The sequence below is a fragment of the Alnus glutinosa genome, chromosome 13 (assembly GCF_958979055.1).
Source record: "Alnus glutinosa chromosome 13, dhAlnGlut1.1, whole genome shotgun sequence".
NCBI lineage: Eukaryota > Viridiplantae > Streptophyta > Magnoliopsida > Fagales > Betulaceae > Alnus > Alnus glutinosa.
The window spans coordinates 4,402,392-4,421,442 of NC_084898.1; the positions used below are offsets into that span (position 1 = coordinate 4,402,392).

Sequence of the window (19,051 nt, forward strand, 5' to 3'; positions counted from 1 at the left end):
TGATTTATCTAACGCGGAACGGAATAGATTTTAGGTTTTGATGGAATTTAGATCTTAAATTCTAAGAGAACCTAGATCTTTATATTCTGAGAAAACCTATACCTTTTCAAACACAATATTTGAAGCTAATTTTTGATACATTTTATTAATGAGCTTATCTCTTTAAATAGATGAACATAACCTACATAAGGTTAAGTCTACATCTTGGAACAATTCCTATCAAAACTCTACCGAGTGAAAGCTTTAACATAGATATGAAAATAACTCTTAAATAAAAATAGACTTCCACATTGATAACCCATGCACCATAGTGCAAGACTCCCAATTAAATACAATTAATTACTAGTAGATAAGCTAATGCAAGTCATGCCAACGTCTTCTATTTCTTATAAAATTCTACTTTGATAACAATTTATAAATAGAAACTATGGTCAGAAGTGAAAATACTCTGCCATCTCCAAACTCAGTATGCTTTCTTACACTTCTTAGGCTAAGTCCTACCAATTAGTCATTTTTTTCATTTTCCCTTTTCAACCTATGGAGGAGGAAAGAAAATAAAAGAGGATGCTATGGCGGGGTACTGAGGGACCCCAAATTTTAATTAAAAATCCAACAAAATAGTCCAATTTTAAGAAATTTTTTTAATCCAGTTTATTAATTTAGCATTTATTTTTAGAATATGTAATTCCTATATGTATTTTTACAAAAATGTCTATTGCACAACAGTTGTTGTGTAAGAGACAAGAGACATGGAATGAGTCTCACGTAGTGGGTCCTACTAATTACACAACTGTTGTGTAAGAATCATGTCTCATATTTTTAACATGATTAATTGAACATGTAATTGACATTTTGTCCTTGTACTTGTAATAGGTAGTTTTCACATACAATTTTCAAAATATATGTAAAAATTATATGATTTAAAGACAAATATTAATTTATAATTGTTTTGTTGTACAAATAGAATTGTAACATTTTTGTTAGGGATAATTGCACTACTAGTCCTTAGAGTTAGCCCAAAATTACAAATCACTCCATGTGGTATAAAAAGTTCATAGAGGGTTATTCTGATAAACTATAATTACAAATCACTCCCTAAACCCTTTTTTCGTCCACCAAGTTTACCGAGTCCGTTAGTCAATTATGATACAAATAATATTTAGAGGTTGTCTCATTATTTATATGACGTGACAAACTAACGAATTCTATTAATTTAGTAGATGAAAAATTAGTTTTCAAAGTGACTCATAATTATAATTTACCATAAAAACTCACTGTAAATTCTTTTACCACATAAAGTGTGACTCATAATTTACGCCAAGACTATCCAATTTTTTTTTTCATGCTCGTTCTATTTTGACATAATTCCTGAGACAACTTTCTTTCGGAAAAAACCATCTTCAAATGCTCTATTTGCAGAGGACCTAGAATTTGAGCAAGAAATGGTTGCAACTTTTACACACGCTCTCAAGGTGTTTGATGGATGGGATGCTTGAATGAATGAAACTTGGCTACTTGGGTTTTCGCAAACCTGCATCCATGTCAGAGATTTTATGGTTCTTCGGGGTAGCCGCCTGCGTGAAGCTCCTCCTCATCCCCTCCTACCATAGCACTGACTTCGAGGTCCACCGCCACTGGCTTGCTCTCACCCACTCCCTCCCACTCGCCCAATGGTACTCCGACGAGACCAGCCCCTGGACCCTCGACTACCCTCCCTTCTTCGCCTACTTCGAGCGAGCTCTCTCCATTTTCGCCAACCTAGTCGACACCCAAATCGTTCACCTCCAAGAGGGACTCAGCTATAGCTCCGACACTGTGGTTTTGTTCCAAAGAATCACTGTGATCTTGTCTGATTTGTGCCTGTTATATGGGGTTTATAGATTGACTAAGGATTTGGATTCAAGGAGGCGAATTTCGATCTGGGTATTGATCATTTGGTCGCCAATGCTTGTGATTGTGGACCATATGCATTTCCAGTACAATGGGTTTTTGTTGGGGTTCTTGTTGATATCGCTTTCGTATTTGGAGGAAGGGAGAGACTTGATGGGCGGGTTTGTTTTTGCGGTTCTGTTGTGCTTCAAGCACTTGTTTGCGGTGGCGGCGCCTGTTTATTTTGTGTACTTGTTGCGGCATTACTGTTGGGGCGGATTTGTGAGGGGCTTCAGGCGGCTATCGGTTTTGGGTGCGGTGGTTGTGGCTGTTTTTGCAGCGGCGTATGCACCGTTTGTCTATCATGGGCAGGTGAATAAACTCCCATTTTTTATGCTGTTTTGTTTTAGGTGGTAATGTTGCTCTTATGTGTTACTCTCTTATCCTTTGCCATTGTAGCAAAAACTTATATCATTGCAGCCCTTGCTTGTTGTGGCTAATTATTCAATCCTTGGACTTGAGTTTATATTTGTGAAGCCTCTGCAAAATGATGTCTTGGTGTGTCGTTTTGTTTAATGTGCTGTGTTAATCTGTTAATTTTGTCTTTCTTAGAGGAAAAACAAGTTCTTTTTTCCTTCTGTTAATGTGAATCCAAGGAGTTGGCTTGGAAGTTCTCAGTTAAGAAAATATCTTAAGGAAAGAGTTGAAGTCATGATTATTGAACAAAAACATTGCCCATAAGGTGACTGTAGGTCTAAATGCAGCGTGGTTATGTAAGCTCAAGTAACAGTTTATATCTTTTTTGATAAGTAAGACAGTTTATATCTTAACTACATTTTGAAGTGAACCCGAAGGTGCAAGTAGAATTAGTTCAAGATTCATTAATTAATGCGTTTATGGAGAATTTTTGGAACAAAATGTTCCATCTCTTTCATGGTTTTTTAATATTTTAAAGTATTTTGTTCAAAATAGTCAACATTGATCTTGAACCTCTATGATAGAAATACAGGTTTCTTGTCTTATATTTGTTTATTTATTATGTTCTTAATTTTAGATTGAAGTTAACTGAAGCTTCTCTTTATTATTGTTCAAGTAAAGTTTTTCTTTTCTTTTTTTTTCCTTTTTTTTTATAGGCAAGCAAAAGAAAAAACACTTGTTAGTAGTGTTAAAGTGTATATGAAGTTTTGAGTTTTTGACCAATCATTGTTTGCGCTAATAATTACACATGGATATATGTTTTATACAAGTCTAACATGTTTGATTGGATTTGGGAAGGCTTATTCCACAACATAAGAAACCTAACTGATGCAGTTGGAAAACTATTTAGAATGAATGTCTCTATTTTAATGGGTTTCTTTTTTTTCACTTTCAAGGATCTTTATGCGTACTAATCACATCTAGTTTAAAGTAGTATCGGGTAGTGGGTACTTGTGATAGGAACCGATCCCTTAGGGTTTGGTAGATTATGTTTATCTTTATCTTTCTAGGCTATGTTTATATTTCAATAATGATTAGAGGGGTGAGAGACCTGTTAGGAGTAGTAGACGTAGCTGGTTTAGAGGTGGAGTTGGAATGGAATTCCAACTCATTAGGATTAGAGTTTATTTGAATTTGAATATTAGAATTTAGGTATTATCACTTTCGGCTTTATCTTATGGTATTTCTATTTAAAGACCATTGGGTCATTAATGAAAAAGGGAGAAAAGAAAAGAATTGATATAGACTTTTATCTTGTGGTTTGATTCCAGCCTTAATTGGATTCACTTGGGGTCTGTCTTCAGCCATTAATTGGAGTTCACTATCATCTTTCCATTTCATTTCTACATTCATCCCTATTTTTCATACATCCAATCAGAAATCACGCATCAATTGGTATCAGAGCCAGGTTGACTCAAAAGGACCGAATCGAAAAGCTGGAAACTGACGTTCAGAAACTTGTGGAAGAAAATACCAAAAGGTTTGCAGATGTGGACAAAGCATTGGAGAGTATTGCAAGTTCAATTAAGGAGTTATCAATTGGTTTTTCGGGGGGCCTAAACAAGAATATTGGGGAAAATTCCCAGAATTCCAGCAAGGAATCCAGGGATACTCACCATTCTTCAGGGCATGGTCATCATCGGGATCGTAAGGGAGATGGGTCCTACGTCCGCCCATTGAAGATGGATTTTCCTCGATTTTTTGGGGAAGAACCCCTTATTTGGCTGGATCGTGTGGCTCAATACTTTGAGCTTCAACAAACGTCGGAGGAGCAGAAAGTTACATTGGCGGCCTTTTATCTTGAAGGTGAGGCAAACCAGTGGTGGCAATGGCTGAAAAAGATTTATGCTCAAGACGCCAAACCTCTCGTTTGGGAGACCTTTGAGCAAGATTTGTTAGCACACTTTGGACCTACGGATTATGAGGACTTTGATGAAGCTCTATCACACATTGAACAAAAAGGAACGGTGCGAGAATATCAGCGGGAGTTTGAATGTCTTGCAAACCGCGTGGTGGACTGGCCAGAAAAGGCTTTGGTGGGCACTTTTTTGGGTGGATTGCAACTTGACATAGCTAATCCCGTCAAGATGTTCAAGCCTCGGACTCTACGAGAAACTATCCAGTTTGCTCGGATGCAAGAGGATCAAATGAAGCGGGCCAAACCATTCTTATTAGAGCAAACAAAGGAAGCACCAAGGGACGACAGCGTGCAACCCACTTCAATTCAAAGGTCTAATGTATCCCTACCTCCAACGAAGAAGCTATCATGGGAAGCAATGCAAAAGCGGAGGGAGAAGGGTCTTTGTTTCAATTGCGATGAACGATTCACACCAGGCCATCGATGTGATGTGAAACATCTGGTCATTATTGAAGCAGAATCTGGAGAAGGACAAAGGGCGAATTGGGGAGAATTTTGAAAACGAGCAGCTCGACGAAATTTAAAAAAAAAAAAAAAATCTCGACCTTGAGGACAAGGATCGTGCTCAAGGAGGGGCGATTGATAGGAACCGATCCCTTAGGGTTTGGTAGATTATGTTTATCTTTATCTTTCTAGGCTATGTTTATATTTCAATAATGATTAGAGGGGTGAGAGACCTGTTAGGAGTAGTAGACGTAGCTGGTTTAGAGGTGGAGTTGGAATGGAATTCCAACTAATTAGGATTAGAGTTTATTTGAATTTGAATATTAGAATTTAGGTATTATCACTTTCGGCTTTATCTTATTGTATTTCTATTTAAAGACCATTGGGTCATTAATGAAAAAGGGAGAAAAGAAAAGAATTGATATAGACTTTTGTCTTGTGGTTTGATTCCATCCTTAATTGGATTCACTTGGGGTCTGTCTCCAGCCATTAATTGGAGTTCACTATCATCTTTCCATTTCATTTCTACATTCATCCCTATTTTTCATACATCCAATCAGAAATCACGCATCAACTTGCCACGTCATATATATTTTATGAGCCAATCTTATTCTTAACTATGCACGTCCTATTTTTGACACATTATATGTGTACTTACCACATGAAATGGTTTTCTATAGGTTCTTGAATTACCCTTGATTTATGTGAATATGAATTGGATTTGAACAATCATTAGTATTGAATGCCTCTTTTCTTCAAAACTTTGTATCTATAAACAACTACGTATGTGTCTTCTTTAACGACTAGTTATAGTGATTTTCTTGTTCTTTTTGCTAATTCTAGTTAAGTGTTTATTTCTGTATACTTCTTCTGTACTTAAGGGTGTCTTACGCTTTCAAATATTTGTCAATTATTTATTAAAAAAATAATAATAAATAAAGGTGGACTATGAAAGGAAATGCACTAGCTCACAAAATTTAGGGCAGTCTGCACTGAAGGATAGCTTGATGCACTTCTAAGTTCCTGTTGAACATTGCATCAGTTTCTCATGTTTACCCACATCTTAATCATACAATGCGGAACTCATCAAGCCTATGACATGACATCTGTAGTCGAGTTATGAGAAACAAATGAAGTTTGTTGAAAGAGTTACTATGGGATCTATGTAACGCAAGTATGCTGCCTTTTGGACAATTAATGATAATGGCATTTGGAACAATTTTCTTAAAGCTTATGTTTTAGCAGATTAGCCTAACAACTAACAGCTGAAATCCATCACTCCTTGTATTATTCTTAAATATGCATTGATAATTTAATTCTTTCCTTGCAGATACAACAAGTCCTTCGCCGTATGTTTCCTTTCGGCAGAGGACTTTGCCACGCATACTGGGCTCCAAATTTTTGGGTATTCTATATTATTTTAGATAAAGGACTTGCTTTTTTCCTTAGAAAGCTTGGGTTTGCCATTCAGACACCAGCAGCTTCATTCACTGGTGGGCTAGTGGGGGATTCCTCGCCTTTTGCTATACTTCCTCAGGTAATTCTATAAGGCAAGCTTGACTAAGATACACATAATTGGGCGGTAATCAGACTGAACCTGATGATGTAAACCTACCAAATTGATCAAAGATTGTTCAATTCATTGACACTGGTTATTTGGTGTTTAGAAAAATTTGCCTCTGTTCTACTGCTAGGTGTTACTCATTCTAGTTTATTGACAAAATAAGCTAAGCCATAGGAGGGAAGCCCATTAATTCATTCTTAACCATCTCCATTTAATGAACCGGTTGCTTTGTAAGAGATTATTGATTGATGATTTGACGTTTTGTTCTTTCCACATGGAGGGTTGGATTATTCGGTTGATGAAATTTGGTTTTGCTTTTTACCTAAATTCATTTCTAAATGTCAGCGAGACTTCATTTCTATATCTGAATGAATGAAATGGCAGATCACCCCCTTGACAACCTTTACAATGGTCCTGCTTGCCTTATCTCCTTGTCTTGTTAAGGCTTGGAGAGATCCCCGGCCAGGGATGATTACTAGATGGGTAGCCTATGCTTACACATGTGGTTTCTTATTTGGATGGCATGTTCATGAGAAGGCATCTCTCCACTTTGTGATTCCCCTTGCCACTGTTGCGGTGCAAAATTTGGACGATGCAAGGCATTATTTTTTGCTATCAATAGGTAAGCTTCTTCCTGCTTGTGCCATCTCTTTACAAGCTACTAGGGGTTACTTGTGGGTCCTTTTGTTTCTGTTTAGGTTATTATGCTTTAAAATGCATATGCTATGACCTGGGATTTTGCTAGATGCTGCAGTTTATTTCGGTGTTTGCTTTCTGGTGTCCCTTTTCTCTTTCTGATTTTAGAAATCTTCTTTAGTTTGAAATTTGGTTGTGCACCGCTCTTGGGATTTACGTAATTCTCTGAACAAGCATAATCTCTTAGCATGATTCTTGTGTGTATCAAAAAAGGTAGAACTAGCATCATATATGAGTTCTGTTTTTGGGCTTTTGTCTCCTTAACCCCAGACTACCTTCATAGGCACATTAAGTTATGTTTAGCTCTCAGCATGTGGCCTTGTCCGTAAACTCCATTTCTGTTTGCTGTTATGGATAAATTTCCCACTGCATAGTTTCTCATCACTTGTTATTCATATTACCCTACTTGATAGTTTTTCCCCTCGTGATTATTATGTGAAGCCATTTTATTTGTTATAGCTTATCCTAAGTTAAAAGTAGGTACTTGCATTGTTTTTGCAGCCATCGCAAAACCTTATTTAAACATCAATTCTGAAAAGTTCAGTCATGTATTGAGGTCTTGAAAAATTAAGACACTAAATTGAGTGGGAATCATGAACAAGTAATGGTGTTGTTCTTTTCTCAGGCTTTGTTGAGTTGAGCTTAATTACCAAATAGATTTGGCAAGAAAACGACAGTATTTTGAATCCTATATTAGGCCAAAGCAAACTCCTGAAAATTCCTCCCTTTTTTTTGTGGTTATTGTATAAGTTTTATAAATGGAAGTGTCTAAATAATACAAATGTTGAAGCGATGAAGCTTTTCTGAATGACTTAATTAGAACCTTGGAAACAATTAAATAGATGCACTATTCATAATTTAGGACATTGTATGGCATGGGTTAATATACTTGTCCTCCCTAAATAGCTTTTCCTGCATTCACTTTTTCCATTCCTTCAGCATTTGTTTGTGGGGGGCGGGGTTTCAAACTTGTGCACTAATTTGTGTAATGTGTTTATGCTTTTTTGCAGTATCCTGCTACTCCTTGTTCCCTCTCCTGTTTGAAGCCCAAGAATACCCAATAAAAGTCCTCTTGCTGCTGCTACACTCCATTATAATGTGGCTTGCATTTTCTGCACAATTCACTGAGGAAGAAACTGCGCCTATAAAGAAAAAAGATGATCAATTGGACTTAAAGAGAAGTTCCAATGTGACTGCCAAGAGAGGAGAGTTTGTTATTGGAAGGGTTGAGAAGAGTTATTTGGTAGGTCTTTTGGCGGTTGAGATATGGGGCCAGCTTTTGCATCCTTTTCTTTTTCGTGATAAGCTTTCTTTTGTACCCCTTATGTTGATCTCTATATATTCTGGATTAGGGATAATGTACTCTTGGATTTGGCAATTAAGATGGATCATAAGATCCCCCAATATATAATTTCTTATGTTTGGATTGCATGTAATATGACATTCAAAAAGGTGCATTTTCCATGTTGAATGGATTGATGGTGATACTTAAAAGTCACATTTGATAAGGTGTGTATTCTGTTCATCTTTCTTTTGTCAACTAATGATTGACAACATGCAGTTACATTATTTAATGGATTTTTCTGCAGGAGCCATTGATATCTTTGGTTGCATTTTTTCACCACATTGAAGTATCCTTGTGTTGGCACATGGTTCTTATGTTTTAATGGGTGGTTGTTGTCATTAATTTTTTAATATATTTTTTTCATGTGGTTGGTGTTTCTTTCTCCTGCTAATTTCTCCATTCATACTTCTATAGCAGGTTGGATACCACTTTGGTTCTGAGTATTCTACTTGAGGAATGTGAATGGCAGTCAATTAGTGGTCGAAAGTATGTCATGTATCTAGAATGGTCGATACTTCTACAGTCTTTGTCAGGATGGTGAGGACTGAGAGAGTGGTTTTCAGTATGTAGCTGTTATGGTAAAGAAAAGGATTTGATTTAGGCTGGAAAAGAATTTGACATTGTGGGAGTGGAAGCGAGCTGACGTTGCTGATTGTTTTGCTGTTGATGTGTAGTCTAGTTTGCTGCTTGAGGATAGGGACTTATTTTAAATACTTTTTGTCTCTAATTATATTGAGGGATAGAGGAAACAGAGGAGTTATTGTGGTTTAGAATTGTCTGCTGTTAGTTCTTTCAGCAGGATGGTGGTTTCTGCAGAAGTTGAAAGCTGCTGCTGTTTTTGGTTATTGAGTTTTGTTTGTGGTTTCTGTAGGAGGAGGGGTAGGCATATAGGGTTCTTTGGTTGCTAGTTTTTTGTATGTAGGAGTTTGCTGATTTGTAGTTTGTTTCTGTAGTATCATTGTGTTTCAGCTTATTTGTTCGGAATCGGTTTTTCTGAACAGTGCTTTCCATTGGTTGGTTAAGATTGCGACGAGAGGGATCCGCCATCTCGCATTCCATCTTACCACCGAGAAATTCCAGGAGCAAGTGCTTCCAGTTGATCCGCAATCGGTTAAAACTTTGGAGATTTTGGGAGGATTACTGAGTATTTCCGCATATCAACCGGAGGCACGTGGCATTGAATTTTGGGTGATGAAGGAGGAGACTAGTTGGAGTCGGCTTTGTACTGTGCCGACGAGTTTCCAGCTAGTAGTGTTCTCAACGGACGGCCAAAAGGATAGTTATGTAATTGTGTTATTTAAATTTAACTATTCTGCAACAGTTGTGGGCATGGTTTGCTGGTTGCAGGATAGTAATGAATTTACTCTTCCTAGTTTCTTAAGCTTTGTTTGGATAAATGCTTTCATATCATAGTTTTTTTTGTTTTTGTTTTTTTCAGCATTAATTAAAAGCGGTGCAGTTTGGTTAAAAGATCATTGTTTTCACGGCAGATGTGCTGTTGTGTTTTCTTTACTGCATTTAAACCAAATCCATTAATATATGGCATTATCCCATTAGGCAGCATGACCATTGTATGATCGTTGTAATAGAAGAAACTTAAAATATCAATATAAATTTTCATGTCTCATGGCCAATAATAATGACGTTAAAAAATAAATATATATTTAAGGTTGTGTAATTCAGCCTTAAAAATAAAGGAGATAAAACTTAATTTGTAGCCCCTCATCTTTCATCACTTTTAAAATAAGGTACTCAAATTTTAAAGTGTTAATTTGGGGTATTCATCTTTTAATTTCAACCATATGTTAAAATTTTTCATTAAATCCTATTAAAATTCTTAAAATACTCGTGTTTTGTTTTTTTTTTAAAAAAAAAAAAATTAGAAATTTTTTTTCAAACATTTAGGCATGAATATTTTTGTAAATTCTGTTAAATTTTGACCAACACTTCAGAAAAAAAAAATAAAAAAAAAAAAAAAAAGAAGATGGATATTCTAAATTTACAATTTTTAAAGTTTGAGTACCTTATTTCAAAAGTGAAGAAAGATCAGGAGTTATAAATCAAGTTCTTCCAATAAAGAATGAAGTTTTAGGAAAAAAAATTCAATTTTTCAATTCAATCTATACAATATTTTAGGTACATTTCAATTTAATAGAATAGATTGGATAAAACTCTTTCAATTCAGTCTATTAACCTAACATGTATTGTTATATGCATTTTCATATAATTTACTTTTATTTATGGATAAACTAACGTTGTAAGTCTATAAAAAAAAAACAAGTGGATTAGAACCTAATTAAGCAGATTTAATTTCTCTTGCCTGGCAATTTGGGAAGATTATGATGTGGGTGGTTCATCACTTCATTGGTTCAAAAGTAATCACATTTCTTGAAATGTCAAAAAAAGGATTTTAGGGTGCGTTTGAGGTTGTGATTTCGTAGAAAAAAAATGTAATTTTAAACTAAATCGCAAAAAATGAACCGTTTGGGAACTACATTTTTAAAAAATTTTGATATGAGGCAATGTGATGATTTTTTGAAAACGCAGAATTTTAAAAGGTCAAACTGTGATTTTGTCAAATGCTTAACTGCGTTTTTAAAAATCAATTTTTTAGACCATTTAATGTAATATAAAGATTAAAAAAAAAATCCAAAATACAGTAGGTTTATTTAAATTAGGATTCTATTTATCGACAAATTTTTATCATTTACCTTTTATTTTAGTCCCAAAATACAGTAGGTTTATTTAAATTAGGATTCTTAACTATTGGTGCTTAGCATGCGGGTATCTGTTGAATGATTCAACCCTTAGCTTTAAAAAATAATAATAACAATAAATAAAAAAAAAATTATTTAAAATAAAATAAAAAAATAGGGTGGGCAAGAGTTAATTAATTAAATAGGTTCACCATGCCAATACGTACGATGAAATTATGATAACCCTGCATGCCGGGCGGTCAGAAAAATTAAGAGGATTTGAGAGTTAATGCTTGAGTGGTTGGAGCCCTTTATGTTGTTGGCAAATAATAAATTGATGGGATTCTAGGTTGTGTCACAACATTAATTTATGGCACCCCTTTGAGACCATAATTCTTGCAATTACTCGCCGAAATTGTAATTACGCAAATTGGACAGGCAATTGCGAGAGAGTTTTGATAAGCTATTTCGTGCCTAAACAAGTTAGGGGGTTGTCGAAACACGTGTTGCCGATGTCGGGTAGGTAAGCTTTATCAAAACTCTCTCTTATACGGATTAGGATTCATCACGAAATTGTACGTTCTAAAATTATATGAATTAATTATAAGGTTGTTTCTTGCATCGAATGACTTATAGAATATTGCTACGTATTGAAATGTGGCATGTTTCCGATGTAGTCTGTAAATAATATGAAAGAGAAGAGAGAGAGAGAGCGGAAGGAAAGAGACGTATGGGCTACGATCTACATCTTGCCTGACTTGTATTATTTTTCACTACATTAAAGTGGACAGAAATTTCTAACAAACCGCTAAGGGACATATGTCAATCTTATATGTGGGTTATAAGATTGACATGTGTCCCTTAGCATGTGAGAAGCACATATTATTTAAATAACATGTGCTTCTTACATATTTTTTTAATAACATTAATAAAAAAACATATACTTCTCACATGTTTAAAGGACACATGTCCTTTTTATATGTGGATTGTAGGAAATTTCTATCCGATTGAAGTGTTTTATAATGCTCTCAATTTATAAAGAGACTATGAGTAATGAACAAGTAAACCTAAAATAATTAAACAAGTGAATAAACCCTACAAGAAAATAAAATAATTGAAAATATAAAGTAATAATCGAATCTAGATGAGAAATATTCTTATAAGAAAATAAATCAACGTAATATGTACATAATATAACCAACCTAATATGAAATATATTTTAACATAGTAAAAAAAATCATTCAATTTTTTTTTTTTTTTTTTTCACTTTTGAAGAGATGCTTTTTCTTCGGTAAACTAAAAAAAAAAAAAAACAATTTTTGTCTTAAATTTTTTTTACAACATAAAGCACAAGAACCTGATAAAAATATTGTTACGAGAATATAATTTTATGCGGAGCAAATATTAATATTAGAATATATGATATAGTAGCATTTTCTATTTAAGTGTGAGAGAATAATAAAAAGATATGCAGAAAATTAATCTTAAATGTTGTGTTTGAAATGATTTAGGTTCTCTTTAACGAATTTAAAGGGTTTAGGTTATCTCAAAACTTAACAAATTACCTCGTTACACGTTTGTGAAATCATGCACGTAACAAATATACTCAGTTCTTATTGGTAACGTGTCACATTTTTTATAGGCAATATTTTGTTATCATGCTTGGTGTAAGAAACGGCCTAAATTTACATAATTAAAGAATTCACAATTTTATTTGAAATTGTAGGGATCCACCTTAGTCACATTAACAGGCTACTGGGTTCCATGGAACAACTTAAAAATTTCCGGCCAGTTCAAGTTCTGATTCTTTTTGTTTTCCTTTTTCTTTCAAAGAAGTATTAATGGGAGCTGACATGTTCTTGACTCTGCACAGACTCAAATGAGTCAAATCGACATAAATAGCCATTACCAACTTGTTCTCACATTTATGAAGAGCTCCTGCACAACAAAACACACGATCTACAATCATGTTCTTGTTCTTTGTTGAATGTTTGTCTGGTTTTTCTTCTTATCTATAAACAAATAAATAAATAATAATAATAATAAAGACTAAATGTCCAACAACCATGCAGGGTGGCCTTCACCCTCAAGTTGCTAGTAATATTTTCATTCGAATCGAGTCGAGCCGAACTAAATCCTAAAAATATCCAGAATTGATATTAGTAATGTTTAACTTTGGTTCAATGAAATAGGAGTAAACGGAAACAACGGCCTTCGGTATATTTGTTTCGATACTATAAATAATGAAGATGATGTTCAAATTCAAAATATTTGTTTCAATATTACATTAAATTACTATTTATCCTAAAAGTTGAAGTCAATAAAAAATAAAAAATAATTATTTGATTAATATTGTAACCATTGCTATACTTGGTTGAGTAATTTTGTTGCAAAACTGAGGTTGCAAGTGCAAGGAGCTAGGTTAATATGCCATATGAGCAGATTGTTTGGCGTGCAAGGCCTGTTTTAGCTTTAATTTTATGTCTTTTAACATTTATGGGCATGAGTTAGGTGGCTGATTATAAGAAGATTCAAATGTGTTGGTAAGATCCATTTTGGACACTCAAAATTAGTTGAAAAGTTACCATTGTCGATAGTCAGCATCAGCAACAAATGCTGATAGTTTTTTTGTTGTGATCTATGAGTAATTAATGATTTTAGCAAATACTTTGTAAATACCCTTGTCCTTCGTTGTTATTTCAAAATGATTAATTAAGTTATAATTAGAGTTATAGAATCACATATATCGTTTAGTCTTATTTGAATTTGCGTTCATATGTCAAGTTCGGATCATGTCGAGGCATGAGTATAAGATTATATAAGTTAACCCTAACCCGATTAATTTAATTAAACGGGTCAGATCCCTCAACTCTAACTCAATTTCGTGTTGGGTTTGCGTGTAATACAAAAAATTGTTAGCCCTAAATGTTGCGTGTCAGGTTCAGGTCGTGTCGAGTAGGGTTGGCAATTTGGGTCAGCGGGTCGGGTTCGTGTCGACCCGGCTGACCCGATTACATAATCGGGTCAGACACGAACCCGATCCGATTATTAATCGGGTCAGACACTATAACCCGAACACGACCCAGTTGTGAACCGGGTTACACGACACGAACCCGTTGAACCCGGTAACGCGTGCCCACTGCCCACCCCACAACCCACAGGACACGCCGTCGACGAGCCCAGTGCCCACCCCACAGCCCACAGGACACGACGTCGACGAGGTGGAGCAGCCGAGCAGGGCTGGCAAGCCCAGGCCTCCGGATCTGATGAGTCGATGACTAGAACCGAGCACTTCCGCCTTTAGGAGGTTCGACTGGCTTGGACCTTGAAAGATCCGGTGGGGACGACGCCAGTGGAAATTGAAGGGAAAGAGCCGGTGGGGACGACGCCGGTGGAGATCGAAGGGAAAGCCCGGACAGAACCGGTGGAGATGTCGCCGTTTTGGAGGGTTGCGTGGTGGAGCTCGGCTTTGAGAACTCTGCTTTTGCGGCTCTGAGAGCTTGGGCCCCTGGACCTCGTGGGGAGGATCCGAGTCTCCGAGAGGTGTCTCGGCCGTTTAGGAGGGTTGCGGTGTGAACTGTGAGTCTGTGAAGTGTGAACTTCATGAAGATTGAAGATGGTGAACTGGCGGCACTAGCCCAACTGGGTGATGGCGTGAAGCGAAAAGAAAACAAGAAATGGGTGAATCAGGGTGATGCGTGATCCACTGATCCGGGTAGGGTTTCACAGTTTCGGTCCTTTTGGTTTTGGACCTGACTTTAAAAAAAAAAAAAAAAAAAAAAAAAAAAAAAAAAAAAAAAAAAAGGGAGCTAATCGTGTCTGGCGGGTCAACCCGCGGGTTGACCCGCCAGACACGATTATAAACGGGTCATAATCGGGTTGACCCGATTATGACCCGAACCCGATAATATTAAACCCTAACCCTGAATTTTCGTGTCGTGTTCGTGTCGGGTTCGCGGGTCGTGTCAAAAATTGCCAACCCTAGTGTCGAGGCATGACTATACAATTATATAGGTAAACCCTAAACTCATCAACCCTAATCAGCTAATTTCATGTTGGGTTCAAAAGTCATTTAAAAAATTGTCAACTTTAATCTCATTTCATAAGAAGCCAATATGAAACTTAATATCTCATAAACACCCTTATATTAGAGGTGTACATGCAGGCGGCAGATACTAAATGCCCGCATCCGCTATCCACTATCCGCACATGTGGATGTGGTTAGCAAAAAACACTATCCTCATATGCGGATGGGGCTAGCAGTTTTAGAATATGCAAAGGCAGTTAATAATTGCATCTACATACCCTTTATATATATATATAATAAACTCACCAAAACAACGTAGTTTTGGTGTTTAATACCAAAATTACGTTATTTTAGATTAGATATAAGTTATTTTTACATTAGTTTGGTTAACTGTATTGCTTTTTCGTATAACACTTGGGCAACAAAAGCAAAATTAATGTGAAATCAATATATTTTCAAAAGATTATGACTTAAAAAAAAATTAAACAAGCCCAAAACACAAAAAATGACCTAAATTCTTTTTAAAATCGTTTAAAATATGTCATAATAGAGACTCAAAGAAAGCCCAAAAGACTAAAATAGACACAAAAGGCTTATTACATAATATGCGGATAATAGACAATAACAACATTAATAGGCCACAATAACTGCGCAGATGCGGTTAGTCGTAAAGACACGACGTGGATGCGGATGCAGGTGCGAATGTTTAAAAATAATATCTATATTTTACGAATGCAGTTACAAATATTACAAATAACCACATCTACATCCGCATGTGAACCATGAAATAATTCACCCTATCAATATAAAGAATCCGCCGACTCAATGTGAAATATCTTTGTAAGGTGAGAAAAATCAAGCTATACATGGGAAGGTAATCTATTAATTAAAGTAAGTTTTGCCTCTACTTCAAGAGACTTCCAACAATAAAATTTCCACTCAACACTCATCACTCATCAACCTTTTTGGACGTGATAAGAGATATTTTAGATTGGAACCAGAAAATGAGTTCAGCTGTGACATCTGCTTGCTTTCAAAATGCTTAACCAAAAATTCTGAACACTTGAGAATTTCTTTGTGGCCCTTTGCTGAGCAATGATGTTGAAGGGGACAGATTATCTGACTTTCCCACTTGAACATGGAAAAATTAGGCAATTAGCACACATAATAATAGTTTATGGTCGGAGTGTACAAGATGGTAGACGGCAAAAATTCTCATGACATGGTTGTCTATTATATCAATTTCACTAATATTCTATTGGGAAAAAGAATTCTTTAAGTTCGGTCTATTAAATCGATATGCGTTTGTGTCCTTAAAACATGTGATTTTCACGTGTATTTTAAAAATGTATATGAGAATTAGAACTGACAAACTTTGACACGACCCATGAACCCAACACGAAATTAAAAGGGTTAGGATTGAAGAGTCTGACTCATTTAATTAAATAAGTCGGGATAGGGTTAACCTATATATTTTTATATCTATTGTTCGACACGATCTAAACCCAATACGCGACATAATGGCTCGCAAACCTGATAACAACCCAATACAAAATTAGAAGGTTAGGGTTGAAGGGTTCGACCCGTTTAATTAAATATGTCGAATTAGGATTGACATATATAGTATTATACTCATGTCTCGACACACGAATAAGAATTGCTTTTCATAATGAGAACCATACGTTTTATTAAAAATGCACGTGAAGATCACGTGACAACCCAATTCCCTTTATTAAAAAATTCATTAATTACAAGAACGGGAGGGGTCTTTATCAAAACAAAAAGAAGCACATGTGGAGCGTCCATATTCATAGCTAGTGAAGAGGAAGAAGGGGGACCTCCTTGCTCACTTTTCAACATGGACATGGTCACAGAAATGAGGCTTTATAAAAAGGTACAGATAACCATTTCAAGCTTGGAAAGCCATAGCCATGGAGGGCCCAACTTTGTCTCCTGCTTCTTTTGAAAGGTCAGGGGGGACAATCAGATAGGGCCGGCCAGGGGGGTGTCAGAACTACATATTGGCAGAGTGATGCTTTGCTGGGTGTATTTGATAATCCTTTTTTTAAGATGGTATTTTTTTTTACAATAAAAAATAAAATAAATAAATAAAAAATGGTGTAACATAAGATAAAAAGAAATTTTAAATTTTTTGTGAGTGTTTTGCGATGAAAGTTATTTGTTAATGTTTTGACTTTTTCTTTTTATAAAAATGAAAAAGAAAAAAAAATGAAAGAGGTTAGTTAGCAAACGAGCTGCTATTCTTCATACCTATTTATCATACTAATGTCATATTGGTTAACATTTTTTTTTTTTTTTAAAAGTCAATAACATAAAAAGTCATTTAAAATACATCATGCCATTCGTGTGACAGAATTGTAATAAACAAGCTTGAAGAGTAGCATAAATTACTCATATTGGCAAAATGGTCCAACATGGTCCTATAGCTCAGATAGGCTCTCCTATAATTCTTTGCTCTATTGTAGTGCAATCAGGTAGGTAATTGAGAGAGGTTTTCAATAGAGCCCACGTGCTCGAACAAATTTCGAACTGCCATTACTTCTGCTCAAGCAAATGGGCCCATCGAGAGCCTTTCACAATTTGCTCTATTGTAGTGCAATCGGACAGGCAATTGCGAAATGCCTCGAATGGAGTCCACATGCTCGAACACCTGCTCAGGCAAGTGAGCCCCATCAAGAGCCTCACGCAATTGCAGTCGAGCAAACTACAATTGCAACCAATCCCGATCCAACCAACTCTTGAAATATGTCCAAAGTTCAGCTGGTTTGGGAGAGTATATGATAATTGCAGTCTTAATTGAAAATCATGAGACTCCTCAGTCCTCCTCCTTCCTTTAAATATACTACAACTTTTATGGTGTCTTGCTTGGAAGCATTGTCAGTCAGGACCCTTCATTCTTAATCAACTCATGTATTCTGTCACCCTGAAATTATATGACACAGATTCACTCCTGCCCAAGCAGAAAAGGCAAACCAAAAAATGTTATATATATAAATGTATACATATTAAATTACTTGCCTCTTTAATAATGCCCTGTTATTTTTTAATTATTGTTGTACCTAATCCTATAAAATAGCTCTTATATTATATCCATAATTAATACAATAAAATTTACCAAGATGGTTGCCATCTCTTTTAGGTATAAGTCTTTTCATAATACCCAAAAGCACAAGCCAGAAAAAGAAATGCAAGACAGCTGTAAAATGTGGAACTTGAGAAGGAAGAAGTCCAGATTTGAAGCCTTTTTTTTCAAACATTAATTAAACAAAACAAAAAGAATTCAAAGGGAATGGTCTTATCCTAAATCAAATGACTTCATTTTTACTACTTTGCCCCATACTAAGAAATGAGATGACTTCAACATAGAAAAATCTTTAAGCAAAAGCAAGAGGAGAAAGGAAGGTATCCAAGAAGAAATCAGTGCATTTCAGCATCTGGGTGTTGCTTGTTCATGGTGCATCATCTAGTTTGGCAATTCAACCTAGAAAAGCAATGGTCAAATACCATAGAATCTTGGCATTGACTATCAAAAGTTTTTTTTGTTTTTGTGTTTTTTTTTTTTATGAATAAGGCTTACCAGCAATTTGGGTAGCACGTGTGACAGAGTTCATGTGTGACCCGCATGCCCGAGTAAGTAACGGGACAATCCAAAATTTATTTGGTCAAGTATATTTTACATGGGCTCTTTTACAATGTCTTACCCAAATTGCTGGAAATTTGAATAGTAAATTACTGGAGATCCCAATATGTTTTGGATAACCATAAGAAATATTATGTTAATGCACAGGTAAATCTCGAGCACTTAAGTTGTTCTTCACTCCAAGAGTAAATTCGTCAAGAAATTTGAACCTCATGCAAAACAATGTTGAGAACATTCTCACTTGTAAGTAAGACCAAAAAGTTTCATATGGCTAATTTAAGATACTCAGTCATTGTTACAAATTTTATTGTAATTTCTTACGAACGTGGAACTGTCACGTTAACAATAATTTTA

General features: G+C 35.5%; 1 protein-coding gene across 1 annotated transcript; it reads left to right on the top strand.

Moving 5' to 3' along the window:
* The first annotated feature begins 1,350 nt into the window (after window positions 1–1,350).
* On the top strand, window positions 1,351–8,476 carry LOC133854154 (probable dolichyl pyrophosphate Glc1Man9GlcNAc2 alpha-1,3-glucosyltransferase). Its single transcript, XM_062290214.1, has 4 exons — window positions 1,351–2,241; window positions 6,039–6,245; window positions 6,657–6,894; window positions 7,979–8,476. The coding sequence occupies exons 1-4, from the start codon at window positions 1,501–1,503 to the stop codon at window positions 8,377–8,379; spliced, it is 1,587 nt and encodes a 528-aa protein (XP_062146198.1). The 5' UTR covers window positions 1,351–1,500; the 3' UTR covers window positions 8,380–8,476.
* The last annotated feature ends 10,575 nt before the right edge of the window (window positions 8,477–19,051 follow it).

Bases quoted from the DNA above. Each gene is read 5' to 3' on its own strand.
- LOC133854154 (XM_062290214.1), top strand. From the start codon at position 1,501: ATGAAACTTGGCTACTTGGGTTTTCGCAAACCTGCATCCATGTCAGAG. The intron at 2,242-6,038 runs GTGAATAAACTC...CTTTCCTTGCAG, and splicing joins CGTTTGTCTATCATGGGCAG to ATACAACAAGTCCTTCGCCG. The intron at 6,246-6,656 runs GTAATTCTATAA...ATGAAATGGCAG, and splicing joins CTTTTGCTATACTTCCTCAG to ATCACCCCCTTGACAACCTT.